The sequence below is a fragment of the Sus scrofa genome, chromosome 8, assembly GCF_054392235.1.
Source record: "Sus scrofa isolate SSC_HxYL_T2T_F1_AM1 chromosome 8, Sscrofa_HxYL_maternal_Yorkshire_Landrace_v2.0, whole genome shotgun sequence".
NCBI lineage: Eukaryota > Metazoa > Chordata > Mammalia > Artiodactyla > Suidae > Sus > Sus scrofa.
In genome coordinates, this window is record NC_139390.1 from 125,435,874 (window position 1) to 125,449,290 (window position 13,417).

At 34.5% G+C, this 13,417-nt stretch overlaps 1 protein-coding gene across 7 annotated transcripts in view; it reads right to left on the reverse strand.

Moving 5' to 3' along the window:
* Positions 1-13,417, reverse strand: part of BANK1 (B cell scaffold protein with ankyrin repeats 1) — a 546,413-nt gene that overhangs the window by 169,736 nt on the left and 363,260 nt on the right. For 6 of the 7 annotated variants that reach the window (XR_014813316.1, XR_014813317.1, XM_084973318.1 and 3 more), the window contains one exon: positions 2,947-3,143. Coding sequence is in view for 4 of the 7 variants with exons in the window: in XM_084973318.1 (XP_084829444.1) it covers positions 2,947-3,143 (197 nt within the window). In the remaining 3 variants the exon portion in view is untranslated. Of the gene's footprint in view, positions 1-1,083; positions 3,144-13,417 lie in introns of all 7 variants that reach the window. The other variant, XR_014813318.1, reaches the window with a different exon arrangement.

Below are 13,417 nucleotides of genomic sequence, written 5' to 3' on the forward strand. Positions count from 1 at the left end.
TTGTGGTGCATTTAATGGGATTTTAGAAAGAGACTGCTAAGTAGCTCCAAAAGCATAACTGAGACATGAATTTGTAATGCATGCAGTCAAGTGCAGTTATATGACTTGTTCCAGTTCCTTCAGTTCTAACAGAACATCAATATTGAACAAAGGCCAGAATTCTAAAATTCATTGTAGGCTGGCTGGCCTATTAAAAATAAATGCTGAAGATAGCAGTTGGGTTATTTCTCTATGAATATTCTAAACCTAAACTTTAAAAAAATCCGGAATATAGAAAGAATATGAACAACAATTATTTTAAAACATGGTATCCAGTTAAGGATACTATTGATAAGGGAGATCCATCAAGTCCTTAAATTTGATACTCTCCTCCTGTTCACCAATGAGCAAATACAAGCCGAGCACCTCCTGTGTCCCTGACAGTGGGAGGGGAAGGGAGCCACTGCCCATTATCAGCTTCTAGATGCATAAGAAAGAAAAACTATGTAAACTAAGCAGGCTATGCTGCCGTTTGAACAGAATTAGTATGTACTAATATATACTAAATTAAATGGAATAATCCACTGTAGAATAAAAGGATATAAAGTAATAAATGGGCATCTGACAGAGAAATATATATTTCTCTAGTACAGAAGTATGGTCAATTGGTGGATTATAAGCCTCAAACTGAAAGATCTCTATTCCTTTCAAGAATTCCTCAAAAAACAGTTCATGGGAAATTTGAATGCACATGTGACAAAATCCTAGATTTATCAGAAAACGATTATAACATTAAAGCTATGTAAATATTATTAAAGAAATATTAAAGTATTTTGAAAACATAAGTAGACTGCACATTTTTTTCCCTATTAAGTTTAGATATGGGAGTTCCCATCATGGCTCAGTGGCTAAAGAATCCGACTGGGAACCATGAGGTTGTGGGTTCGATCCCTGGCCTTGCTCAGTGGGTTAAGGATCCGGCATTGCTGTGAGCTATGGTGTAGGCCGCATACGTGGCTCGGACCCCGAGTTGCTGTGGCTCTGGTGTAGGCCGGTGGCTACAGCTCCGATTAGACCCCTAGACTGGGAACCTCCATATGCCACAGGAGCAGCCCAAGAAAATGGCAAAAAGACCAAAAAAAAAAAAAAAAAAAGTTTAGATATGCCCTTAAAAAGACCTAGCTACTATAATTTATAGTATAAAATCTCAACATGTGTTTATCTGACATACTTTAACCTAGCAGATAAAACTATTAGATTTACTTTAAATAAACCTTATCCCTAGAAGAATAATTAGAAGAAGAAATCAATAGAAAACATCCCTTTCCATGTGTGTCACAACCTAATAGTCATGTTCCTATTTCCTTAACCTCACATTTACCAAAAAAACTTTGGTAGTTTGCAAAATTACTGTACCTAAAATTATCCATAGCTACAAAGTACCCTTATAAAGCTTCTGTCCTGTGAAATAGCTATAGTTACTTCCTTAATGATAATAGAGCATTTGCAAAATAATTGATCTATACTATCCTACTAAATGGCAAAGTCTACTACAGACATCTGGGGAAAATGTAACAGTTCACAAAGACAGAGTATACATAAAATAATTTAACACATTTCACAGAATAATGGTCAAGCATAACTCTGAAAAATTAGAATGCAGTCACTATGAAAGAGTAAATAGTCACCTAAAGACAATGATACCAATCAACTTGTAGCAGTGCTATTATTGCAGGAGCAAAGGTATAAATATTCAGAGGATGTGAGAGAGAAAAAACAGTCACTATCCAAAACCTTTCCAGGAAGAGAAATTATGCTTATTCTTATTTGAAGGGCATGAATAAAAAATAATTAGTTTATTCATCTTATTACAAAACTTAATTTCTGTATGTATTTTAAATATAAGCCAAAGATATCCTATTGTAATTCCAGATAGTGGATAGTATCCATGCTCTTCTGATAGCTATTTGCCATCAAATAGCTATCAGAAGAGTTAGACTGGTTGTCATTTTGCTCTCTGAAGGTCAGAAATACCGATGGTTTTAGAACTCCAATATCACATCAACTTAATCTAATAGTCGTAATACATGATGAGAAGCATTTCAATATTCTCTATTAACTGTTCATTGGCAATAAAATTATTTATATTTTGAGAATCTAAGGACAAGTTCTTATATATTCACCAGCATAATAATTGCCTATTATATATTCCTAAGAGCTGTCAGAAGTATAATTCACTTTCTTGAGCTAAATGGGCATATATTTGTTACAAACAGAAAATAATTGCTTTTCTAAAGTTGATTATAGAAACACAAAGCGTGTTTTATGTACCAAAGTGGTATATCCTCCTTCAAAACCTTCCCTTCGTCGCATTCTCACAAAACCAATATCCTTGAAAGGGTGTTTTGAAATTTGGGGCTTCAACCTACACAATGAGGTAGGGGATTTAACAGACATAGAAAAAGAATCACATACTAGAAATGATTTTAAGCAACATGAGTTAGTTTTTTATTGGGTAGACCTTTTGAATGATGATCAAAATGTATTCCTTTAACCTAATAAATATTTGCCTCATTTCATGTGCCTGAGAGCGTCTTACTTAGATGTGTGAGCAAGAGACAAAAGGTAATAAGTGTTCATTTCCTTTGTACCATCTCCCTTCCATTACTGAACAGACTATTTAGAAGCCAAAAGACCAGACAAGTTACCAAAAGGGCTATTTAGGGGTGGAATTGGAGTCAGAGCTGGTTTATGGCAACATTAAAAACAAATTGACTAATCATGCAAAATGATTAAGATAATGAATGACTCAGGACAAACATGTACTACAAACTAGATGGAGAGTAGTATCATTTTCAAAAGACTATGATATACACACAAGCGCGCACACACACATACAAACCCTCCCCACACACACTAATTTTACAAAAAAGTTTTAGAGATAAAATGGAAGAAAAAAAAACTTACGGAAAACTCCTCAAAGATTTTCTTGAGTTCTTCATGACCGTGCCTTTCAGCAATATGTGCTGGATCTGAACCCTCCAAGTTTTTTATCTTAGATGCCCAGTTTGCTCCTGAACATTGAAGCAAATGAATAGCCAAGTTCTTTAAGCCAAATTTCGCTGCACAGTGGAGAAGAGTTGGAAGTTCTTTGAAATAAGTATCTATAAACATAACAGGATAATTTTTATCATATCTGGAACCCCATAAGAAAAAGTCAACCACCATCTATTCCTAAAAGTAATTACCTCAAAGCAGAGCAGTGTGATTTTAGTGTGATTTTGCACATGAGAAACCATCACTGGTTTGAGCAATGTAGAGTCTCCTCTTTTCTATTCCTTATCTTAAAACAAATATAAATTAATATTCTCACTAGCATTAGTACCTCCCCTTACTAGTGGAGTAACTTTTACTTAGAAAGGCACATCAATTTCCTAAAGGCAAAACAAAAACATTACATTGTAACAATTCCTTTTCAATGTACTTTAACACTAAATAACCAAGCAATAAATAATACGTAAATTCATCTATAAAACTTTTTTGTGTTTTCTAATGCCATGCCTAGTTTGCTTCCTTTTGAAGTTGAAATGACCATGAAATTCCTAGAAGGGTTATGTTAGATTTCTATGTGAAATTTTTCACAAGTAACTGCAATAGGAAAATACCGGCAGTGCTTTTATAAAAATCTTTAGTATGGCATTATTTTGTTCTTTTTTATGGCTGAGTAGGAATCTAATATATGGCACAAATGAACATTTCCACAGAAAAGAAAATCATGGACATGGAGAACAGACTTGGGTTGCCAAGGGGGAGGGAAAGGGAATGGGATGGACTGGGAATTTGGGGTTAATAGATGCAAACTATTGTCTTTAGAATGGATAAGCAATGAGATCCTGCTGTATAGCACTGGGAACTATATCTAGTCACTTATGATGGAACATGATAATGTGAGAAAAAAAGTAGAAAACTGACAGAACACTGTAAACCAGTTACTATGGAAAAAATAAAAATCATCGTAAATGAAAAAAAAAAAGAACGTATATATGTATGTGTGACTGGGTCACCTTGCAGTACAGTAGAAAATTGACAGAACACTGTAAACCAGCTATAATGCAAAAAATAAAAATCATTATAAAAAATAAAAAATAAAAATCTTTAGTATGGAAATTTCCATCAGGATTTTATAGGTTTCACATCAATGTTTTGGAGTTTGAATTTTATAAGTACATATTAGCTATCAGAAGATATATGTTAATTATGTATAACTACAAAATGATGAATGTAAACTGCTATCCCAATGATAACACACACACACACACACACACTTCCCAATTAGTGATGGTTTGCTATTTTTCTACAGTTTCATATTTAACTAGAAAAATTGCATTATGAAAATTACACACCAGCTTACTTTAATAGTAAGCTATTACTTTAATAGTAAGCTGGTGTGTAATTAGTAAGGTATTATCAGAAGCAAGCAATGTGAAGACATAGCAAGAGAAACAAAAGCATCAAAGAAAAAGTCAATTATCTTCCAGCAAAATTCTGAAACAATAAAAACAGCCATCTCATAATGTTTTGGAAGCCTGTGAATCTGGCCTCATTTTCCTCTTTGCTATTTGGTAGACCAGAAAAAAAAGGAAAAGAGAGGAGAATTAAACCTTGAGTTTTCAATTCACTTGGGTGTTTCAGGGCTGAATAAATTATTTAGTTTGTTCGTTTGTATGTTTTAACAGGAAACAGAACAAAACAAAAGCCCTGAGGATGTGTTAAGAACTTAGAGGAAGGAAATATTTTATCCTTCAAAGAGTGTTGAACTAAATGGCTGTAGGTAAACCTATGATTCTGCTTAAATCATAGATGCGCTGGTCTCTTCCTACAGGGTATGCAGTAGGTAAAATGCTATGAAGTATTTTATTAAGATCAGCTTATAAAAGTTGAAACTGTTCAAAGTAGGTAACAAGTTTCAAATAAAACTAATGTATTTTCTTAGAAAGGAATTAAGATACAATTTTCTATTTATTTTTATTTAAATGCATCATAAAAGAATTTTCTGCTGTAATTAAACAAACCAAAGTTAATAAAGGAAAGTATTTGCAAGATAATGTCAGATTTTTACATGCCCTTGGTCATCTTTCTCTGCCATAACATACAATACACAAAATCATCACCTGTCAATTAACACATGCATCCCCACCCCAATCCCCTACCACAGTTACTTTTAAGATTTTCTCTCTAGCTCTGATTTTCAGGAATTTAACTATGGTATGTATAAGTGTGGTATTTTGTACATATTCTGCTAGGGGCGTTGCAGGGCTTATTGAATCTGTGCATTAATGTTGTTCATCAACTTTGGATCATTCTCAGGCTTTATTCCTTCAAATATTTTTCTGCCTCATTCTCCCACATCTTTACCCAGAGAATTCAATAACACATATGTAATACTATCCTACAGAGCTTAGATCAAGACTGAGTCAAATTAATAAGTAGGTGAGCTAAGTTCTTTTTTTAAAGCTTTAAAATCTGGGTTTTTCCTTTCTCTTTCAGTTTGAATAATTTACTTTGACTGTTTTCAAGTTCACTGATTCTTTTCTAATGATGTTTCTACACTGAAGTCTATCTAATACTTAAAAATTTTTCTGATATTGCATATTTCCAGAATTTCCTTTTGTTTTTATTATAATTTCCACTTCCCTGATGAAATTTCCATCTTTTTATGCACATTGCATAACTTCTACATCAGATTCTGTAACATATTTATCATAGTTATTTTAATTCCTATCTAACCATTTCAACATCTAGAGCATTTCTGTGTCTGCTTCTATTAACTACCTCTTTTCTTGACTTTGGATCATCGTTTATTCTTTCTTCATGTTTCCTATAATCTTATATTGCATACTAAGGATTATGCTAAAGGACTGAAGTAAATAATACCCCAGAGTAAGGCATAAACTTTCTTCAGACAACTACACTCAGGAGCTGATTCAATTAATCTGTAGCTGAGTGAGCTTGGTTATTTTTGCAGTTTTATTTAGATTTAGGTAGCCCCCCTCTCAAATATTTTAAGGGCAGAATCATAAGTTTCTTTAGCACTGCTTGGGATCTGAGTTTTAGAGAGACTCAAGAAATCTGTGTTGCTCTACAGACTAGCTGCCAGCTTTTTGGTCACTGGGCAGTTCTTTTTTCTCTCCAGTCTTGCCTCTAGAATTTTTCACATCGGAATCTCTCTCTCAGATTTTGTAAGGCTTCTGCCTACACTCAATTAAGGAAGATTCCTTACTATCCTAATAGCTTAGAGGTATTGTTTTCCCACTTTTATGCTGCTCTGTATTTAGAATCTGTCTGCTGATGCTTTCCATATGGTAACAGTTTTGATGTGATTTGTCTCAGCAACGCTGTCCCTCTCCTATTTTTCAGGAGCTACTAGATGGTCTTCAGGGATTTTAAGGATCTTTCTCTATCTTACTGCCTTCTTTCAGCCATTGGTATACTGGGTCTGTGCACTTATGACAGCCTACCAAAGAGAGTTGGTGGGTGATACACACCCACTCCATAATGAGGCTCTTTGGGATTTTTATCCATCACACTAGCCAAAGTATAGTGATTCAGAGTTTGCTAAATGCTCAGCTGGTTTCTCTTTCCTCTTCATCTACAGTGAGCTCTTATCTTTTTGTTCCGCAAAGGATGAAGGAATTCATGAGTTTCTCCTTTTTAGTGAAGGACTTGCCCCTTTCTGGAATTTAGTTTCTTTAGGTTTCCTTTGTCATTCATTTGCTGCTGCATTTAAAAGAGATTGTCATTTTGAAGACCATCTTGCTTGCTCTATTGTTACAAGGACAAAAATAGCCTCTTATGATGCTATACATCTTAATCAGAAGTACTACAAATCCTATAGACCATTTAGTTATTTTTCTTAAACTGTCCTGTGAACAGTTAATCTTACCTTTCAGATTAAAACAATAGATTCCTTAAGAAGACATTAAAAATTTTTTTTGGAGTGTGCTAATCTGCAGCATATATCTGTTTCATTTCACGGCAATTTTCATTTAACTAATCAAAATTTGTTGTATTTGTGTTTATTGTCAAGGTATAACTGAAGAAGCCGTAACTCACACTAATGTATGGCCAATTGGCTTTCAACTTCTTTTCCGGACAAAATAAATTTCAGTTTTCAGTTGTTACAGCCAATGTCTGTCAAATGGTAATTTTAGGGAAACAGAATTAAATGCCTGGAAGGGGAATTTTTCAAAGAAAATCCAATCTCATTAGTTTTTGCAAATAAAAATAAATAGAGGAGCTGGCACATAGTAAAGAAATCAAGTCACATATTTGTTTGGACTGAGCCATTTCTAACAGTTCAAGATAATCCATATAAAATATAGCCAATAATAAGATTGAAGTTATCAAACCAAAGCTTTCAAAAGATTAAGCAAGCTCAGTAGAATTAAAAAAAAAAATGGGCCTATAAATAAAACGGGAATAATGGGAATATTCTCAGAATATAAACTTTAAAATTTCTTAAATAAGATGAGGAAGCGCATGACCATATAATCCACTGTTCTCTTAAGTCACTATCTGGAACAGTAAATCTTTATTCACCCAATTTACGATGACCAGGAGGCCATTTTAGAATAAAACAATGAAGCAGCAACAAAGAGAAGATAAAAAGTCAGGAAATCTGCATTCTAATCCCCACTCAGCCACTAAATCTATGGTGCTTAAGAAAGTTCCTTCATTTCCCTGGACCTCAGTTTCTTCAATTATGAAAGTATAAATTTGGGGTCAGAACTGGAGGACTTAGGGTATTCTTCCAGGCTGGGGACCATGCCACAGATGGTTTTAGGGTAAATTTCCCTGGATGCTAATCAGATACCGATTAAAAGCGTAAGATACCTCTCGCAGAGATATCTGTGAAGGTTGAAGAAAGGTAATGATTTTCATTTATATCATCATAGGATTTGGAGTCTGATGAAACGTTAGTATTTCTGTGGATCACTAAGACAGAGCATTGCTGCATTTATGACTCTATTACCAGTGACAGAAGGAGCAAATACGTAACACATGAGGTGTCACTCTTCCATCCTGTTAAAATGGTAGACATATAATCCCATTTAGAATTTCAAGCAACCAAATATACTGCCAAGATTATTGCATTTCTAAAATCTTGATAATGTAAATTAAACACACAAAGTAAATAATGGTCCTTTAAAGCCCTTCAGGCAGTTTGCTATCTCTCATATTACAAAAAATATGAGTGGGAAGTACATGTTAACTTCAATTTTGTATTCACCTCATAAACTGTTACAGTTACATTCTTGTTATTAAAATATTCTCTTAATATTAAATAGAAAAACTAAAAGTTGTGTTCATTCTGTATGTCCCTTATTAACTGTCTTAAGAAAGTTCATATTATTCATTTTTTTCTAATATTTTAGTTAAAATGGTTAAATCCCTAATCTATGATTATATTCAAATGAATATATATTATATTCAAATGAATTGATTTCATCTTAATAAATAAAGCTCAAGATAACAAATTTTATTATCTTGAACCCTAAAATTCTAAAACAATATTTATTTTGAGAGGCAATATTTTGTGTAGCTATTGCTTAAACATAAAGGCTTTAGAATCATATCATATGGACGAAATCCTAATTTTAGCATTTACAAATAATGTAATTTGGACAATCTATTTGAATTTTCTGCATCTCAACTTTCTCAACCATTAAATGAAGATAATAACATCTATTCAATCAGATATTAGACATAGGCCGAATAAATTCTTCAATATAAATAAATACAGTTGGTCCTCATTATTCATGAATTTCGTATTTGCAACTTTGCTGACTAATAAAAATTTATTTGTGCCCCCCCAAATCAAATTTTACGGAACTTTTGTAGTCATTTGTGGATATGGGCAGAGTAGTGAAAAATGTGAATCAACCAAAGTGCACATTCCCAGCTGAGGTCAAGCAAGATGACACTTGGCCTTATTTCAGCTCTCATATTGTAAAGAAATGTCCTTTTTTGGGGTCTATGTAGAGACACATTTTTCTGTATTTGTTGGTGATTTAGTTGTTATAAAAATGGCCTGCTGGCATAGTGCTGAAGTGCCATCTGGTGCTCCTAAACACAGTTAAGGCTTGATACATACACTTCATGGAGAGAAGATATGTGTCCACTAGGCTTCATTCAGGCATCAATAATAATGTCATTGGTGGTGAGTTCAATGTTAATACATTGAAATATATATTAAATAATGTGTCTTTCAATAGAAATATGGTTCATTATTGATCAGTTGACCAAAAACATGTGACCAGAGGCTCATAGGAACCTAACCCTGGATTTCTCCTAGGAGCCATGGTTCAGTATTCTCTTATTCAGTGAGTTTACAGAACATCACTGCTGTGAATAATGAGATTCAGCTGCACTTTAAAGCAATGCAGAGGCTCCTTTATGGAAATGGAGTTCAGAATTGGTTTCCCATGGTAACATGGCTACGCATTTTCAAAAGTATGATGACTCTTTTCTTTTTTCCACACAGTTAGGGAGCCCAGAGTACAATCCTGTGGACAGCCTCTCAGGATGAGGCTGGAAAAGGCATGGGGCTGAAGGAAGGAGGTATTAGCTTAAAACCACGATTTCTAAGGCATTTTCTCTGGCTGTTTCTGTGTTCAGGGTCTACCAAGATCAGTTAAATCCAAACTGGGCGTGGTTAGAGCCCATGCTGGCCATCACCCTGGAGGTAGAAAGAACAGTCCTAGGACTTTGAATCTGTGTTGTTTTTTCTCCCACTTGACGGGCTCAGGCAAAACAATAGAAAACATCTAGGATTAAAGTCAATCTTTTCTCTGTTCTTCTCAGATAATATAAATTCCTTAAAGTGCCTATACATCTCTTTAATTTAGGTGAAAATTCTGTATTTTGTTGTAACTAGACTAATATTTTTGAGTTTTATAAAACTATAAATAGAGAGTTCTGGGAGATGGATCTTCTGGTATGTAAATTATCTGACAGATGAATTGACAAGAAACATGAGAAATGCATGGAGCATATGTAACCTTGAATCCAGAAAGAGTTCATTACTCATGGGATATCCCAATAGATAGAATCTGCCATAATATTAGCATCAGTAGTCATGAGGGGAGGAGAAACAAGAAATGGGAAAGAAGGAAGAGATGGGAAGGAAATGAGATAGGTAACAAATGGAGGTGAGAAGCAGCGATTTTAGGCCCTTCGTGTCAGGGTGAGGAATAGCAGAGCAGCAGAACCTGTGAAGGTTGGTGTCATGCAGTCTGGTCCCAGAAAAGGAGTATTTGAAGACACAGTGTGAAACACCTTCTAATCCAGGGCTTTAGGCCAAGAGTAGTCAGGGAGAAATAAGGCAACATGCAGAACAAGCCTGAAGCAGGTAATGATGCCACAAGGAATAGCCTGGAAGCTTGAAGTCCATGTCTGGAGATAATGTGTGGAAGCAAAGAAACACGTGCATTTCTTATTAGTAGTTCTTAAAATTAAGTCTCATAGCATTTTAATAGGTTGTTCACAATCCATTTAGACAAGGATGAGTGGGGCTGTTCCATGATTAACCAGTCCAGCTAAGCTATGGCTAACCTTTAGTTAAAACAAGAAATCTCAAGAAATGTCATTCATATCCATGTGTAAATTTAAAAATAGATTTTGAAAACTACTCATTTTGTCTTCTGATTCTTAACAGCAAAGGAACGAAGAACCTAGAAAGAAGCCAGAAAAGAGCCTAGAAATACCCAGGAAACCTGGAAGCCAGAAGGGCTGGGTTGGGATCAGATGGTTGGTTATCCACCAGGAGGCCATACCTTACACATAGAAAGCAACCCACTGTCCTTTGTATGGATCTCATACATGGAAATCCAAGAAATGTGTACTACCAAGGAGTGAATCAACATATCTGGCAAAGATGCTTGATTTCATTAGTAAGGAGTATTTGGCATTTTGGAGGACTTCTTATAGTCTTGGGAACCTGATTTATTCTTTAAAAATATTAAACAATTTTGATAGTAAAAGTAAAATAAGGCAGGAAAAAAATTCTGGGAATTTTTTTGTGCAATAAATGACCTGGGTAGATCTTAAGATGCCTTTGGACCAGAATATAAGTGGAATATGAGAATGATTAGGAAAGCAACTAAGTGTAGGATGGTTGGAAAGAAAGGTGAAACATGTTAGAGAAACATGCTTGGAGGCTTTCTTAGGAAGAAGGAGAAATAACTTATGGTCTGAACTAGAGTCATGGTAGTGAAAATGGGTAAGAAAGGAGAGAGATGTCATATTTCAAAATAAAACTCAATAGGGCTTGATGATTGACTGTACAGGCTCTGAAGGAAAGAGTTGCATTTAAGATAACAATTCAGATTTTTAACTACAAAGTTACACAGTAGAAGATATGTGCACCTTTGAGAACCACTGCTCTACAGCCTTGATACTCAGTGAAAGGTCTGAGGACCAGCAGCATCAGCTTTACCCAGAACCTTGTTTAAAAAGTAGAAGCTTAACTGTTCCCCAACCGTACTGAATAAGATCCACATTGGCAGGGGCTCTGATTTAACCTACCAGAATTCTTTTTCTATAAAAATAAAGGACCAAATATATCCCATCATTTCTAACTGTAAAATTAATATCCTACAACCTACTTAAGACACTGAGGAGCACTTTAAAACCTACCTGGAATTCCTATAAAATGAGAAATTAAAGTCATTCTCACTTTTTCTCCAATTCCACAATTCTCATTCCACAAACCTATACAAATATGGTGCTGAGGAATTTGTGAACATTGTGTCATAATTCCATCTTCATACCTTTGCATATACTTTCTATTCCTTAGGATTCTGGTTTCCTTTCTCTTTTTTCATTGAGATATATTTAAGAAATAGGTAAAATCCTACCTCCTTTAGGAAGCAGGTCCTGAAAAATAATATAGCTTTTCTCAAAAATTCTTTTACCAATATAATCAATTCCACGAACCTCAGCATATTGTTTCTTTCTATTACTATGTATATTATCTTGGTTCCCCAGTTAAATGATGAGTGTCTTAAGTGAGGAATCATGTCATGTTCCTTCTCTATCTCCAATCTAATGTCTAACTTTTATAAATGAATTGTTTATTGTTAAAATGTGTATGGGAAATAAAAATAAATTTTCACTATTCTTACAAGATTACTTATTCGAAACTAGCCTATCACTGACCTTTACCTGTAATTAACCTCACTGTACATAATGCAGATACTCATACATCTAGGTGAATCAAAACCGATAGTGTCTTAAGGGTCTTATTCTTTTCTTCCCACTTCCCTCAGGCCTGCCAGCCTGATGATAAAACTGCTTCAAAAAGCAGAAAACTCTACAGACAAAAACCTCTGCTCCTTAGTCCTACATTATGCCTGTAGAAGACCTCTCATATTCTTTACCTTCATGCCTGTTTTACTCACCATTATACCTTGATCACATTGTTTGGTACATATTGATCATATAAGGTCATATAATTGGATTATATAATTGGTCATATAATTGGATTATAAAAAGTGTATCAACCAACTATGTAAGAACAAACAATATAGAAAATATGCTACTGAGCTCATGATAACATTCAGAGGTATAATTTTTCTTGTAGTACCTCCTATATTGCTTTACATATACTACATATATAAAATACAAATAATATGATGCAGATAATATGTGGTTGTTGTAGTAAACACAGATTAAGTAAATGAAAAAATGTAATCCCTGAAATTGCACAACACAAAGATAACAGTCATAACAGGTGCTATCTGTCCAGACTATCAATTTATACACACACATACAAACACTCACACATACATACTCTTAGGAGTTCTCTGGTGGTGCAATGGCTTAAGAATCTGGCATTATAACTGTAACAGCTTGGATTGCTGCTGTGGCTCAGGTTCAATCCCTGGCCCAGGAACTTCCACATGCTGTGGGCATGGCCAAAATAAATAAATAGACAAACATAACGCTCTTAAACATATGTATTGTTTTAAATAGAGGATCACACTACCTATTGCTATATACCCTGCTTTTATTCAATTAAGTATATATCAAAGCCTCACTCCAGCCATCAAATCAATTTTTAATAAAATTTGTTTATGATGGTTGCATTAACAGATATACCAAAATTTATTTGATCATTTACCTACCTTTGGAGGATTAAGTTATTTCCATTCTTGGTAATTATACATAATGCTATGATGAAAAATTTTCATCATACATCATCCAAACATTTCCTTAGAATAAAAATCATCTCTTGGAGTTCCCATCGTGGTTAACGAATCTGACTAGGAACCATGAGGTTGAGGGTTCGATCCCTGGACTTGCTCAGTGGGTTAAGGATCCAGCATTGCTGTGGTGTAGCTTGTAGACATGGCTCGGATCCTGCGTTACTGTGGCT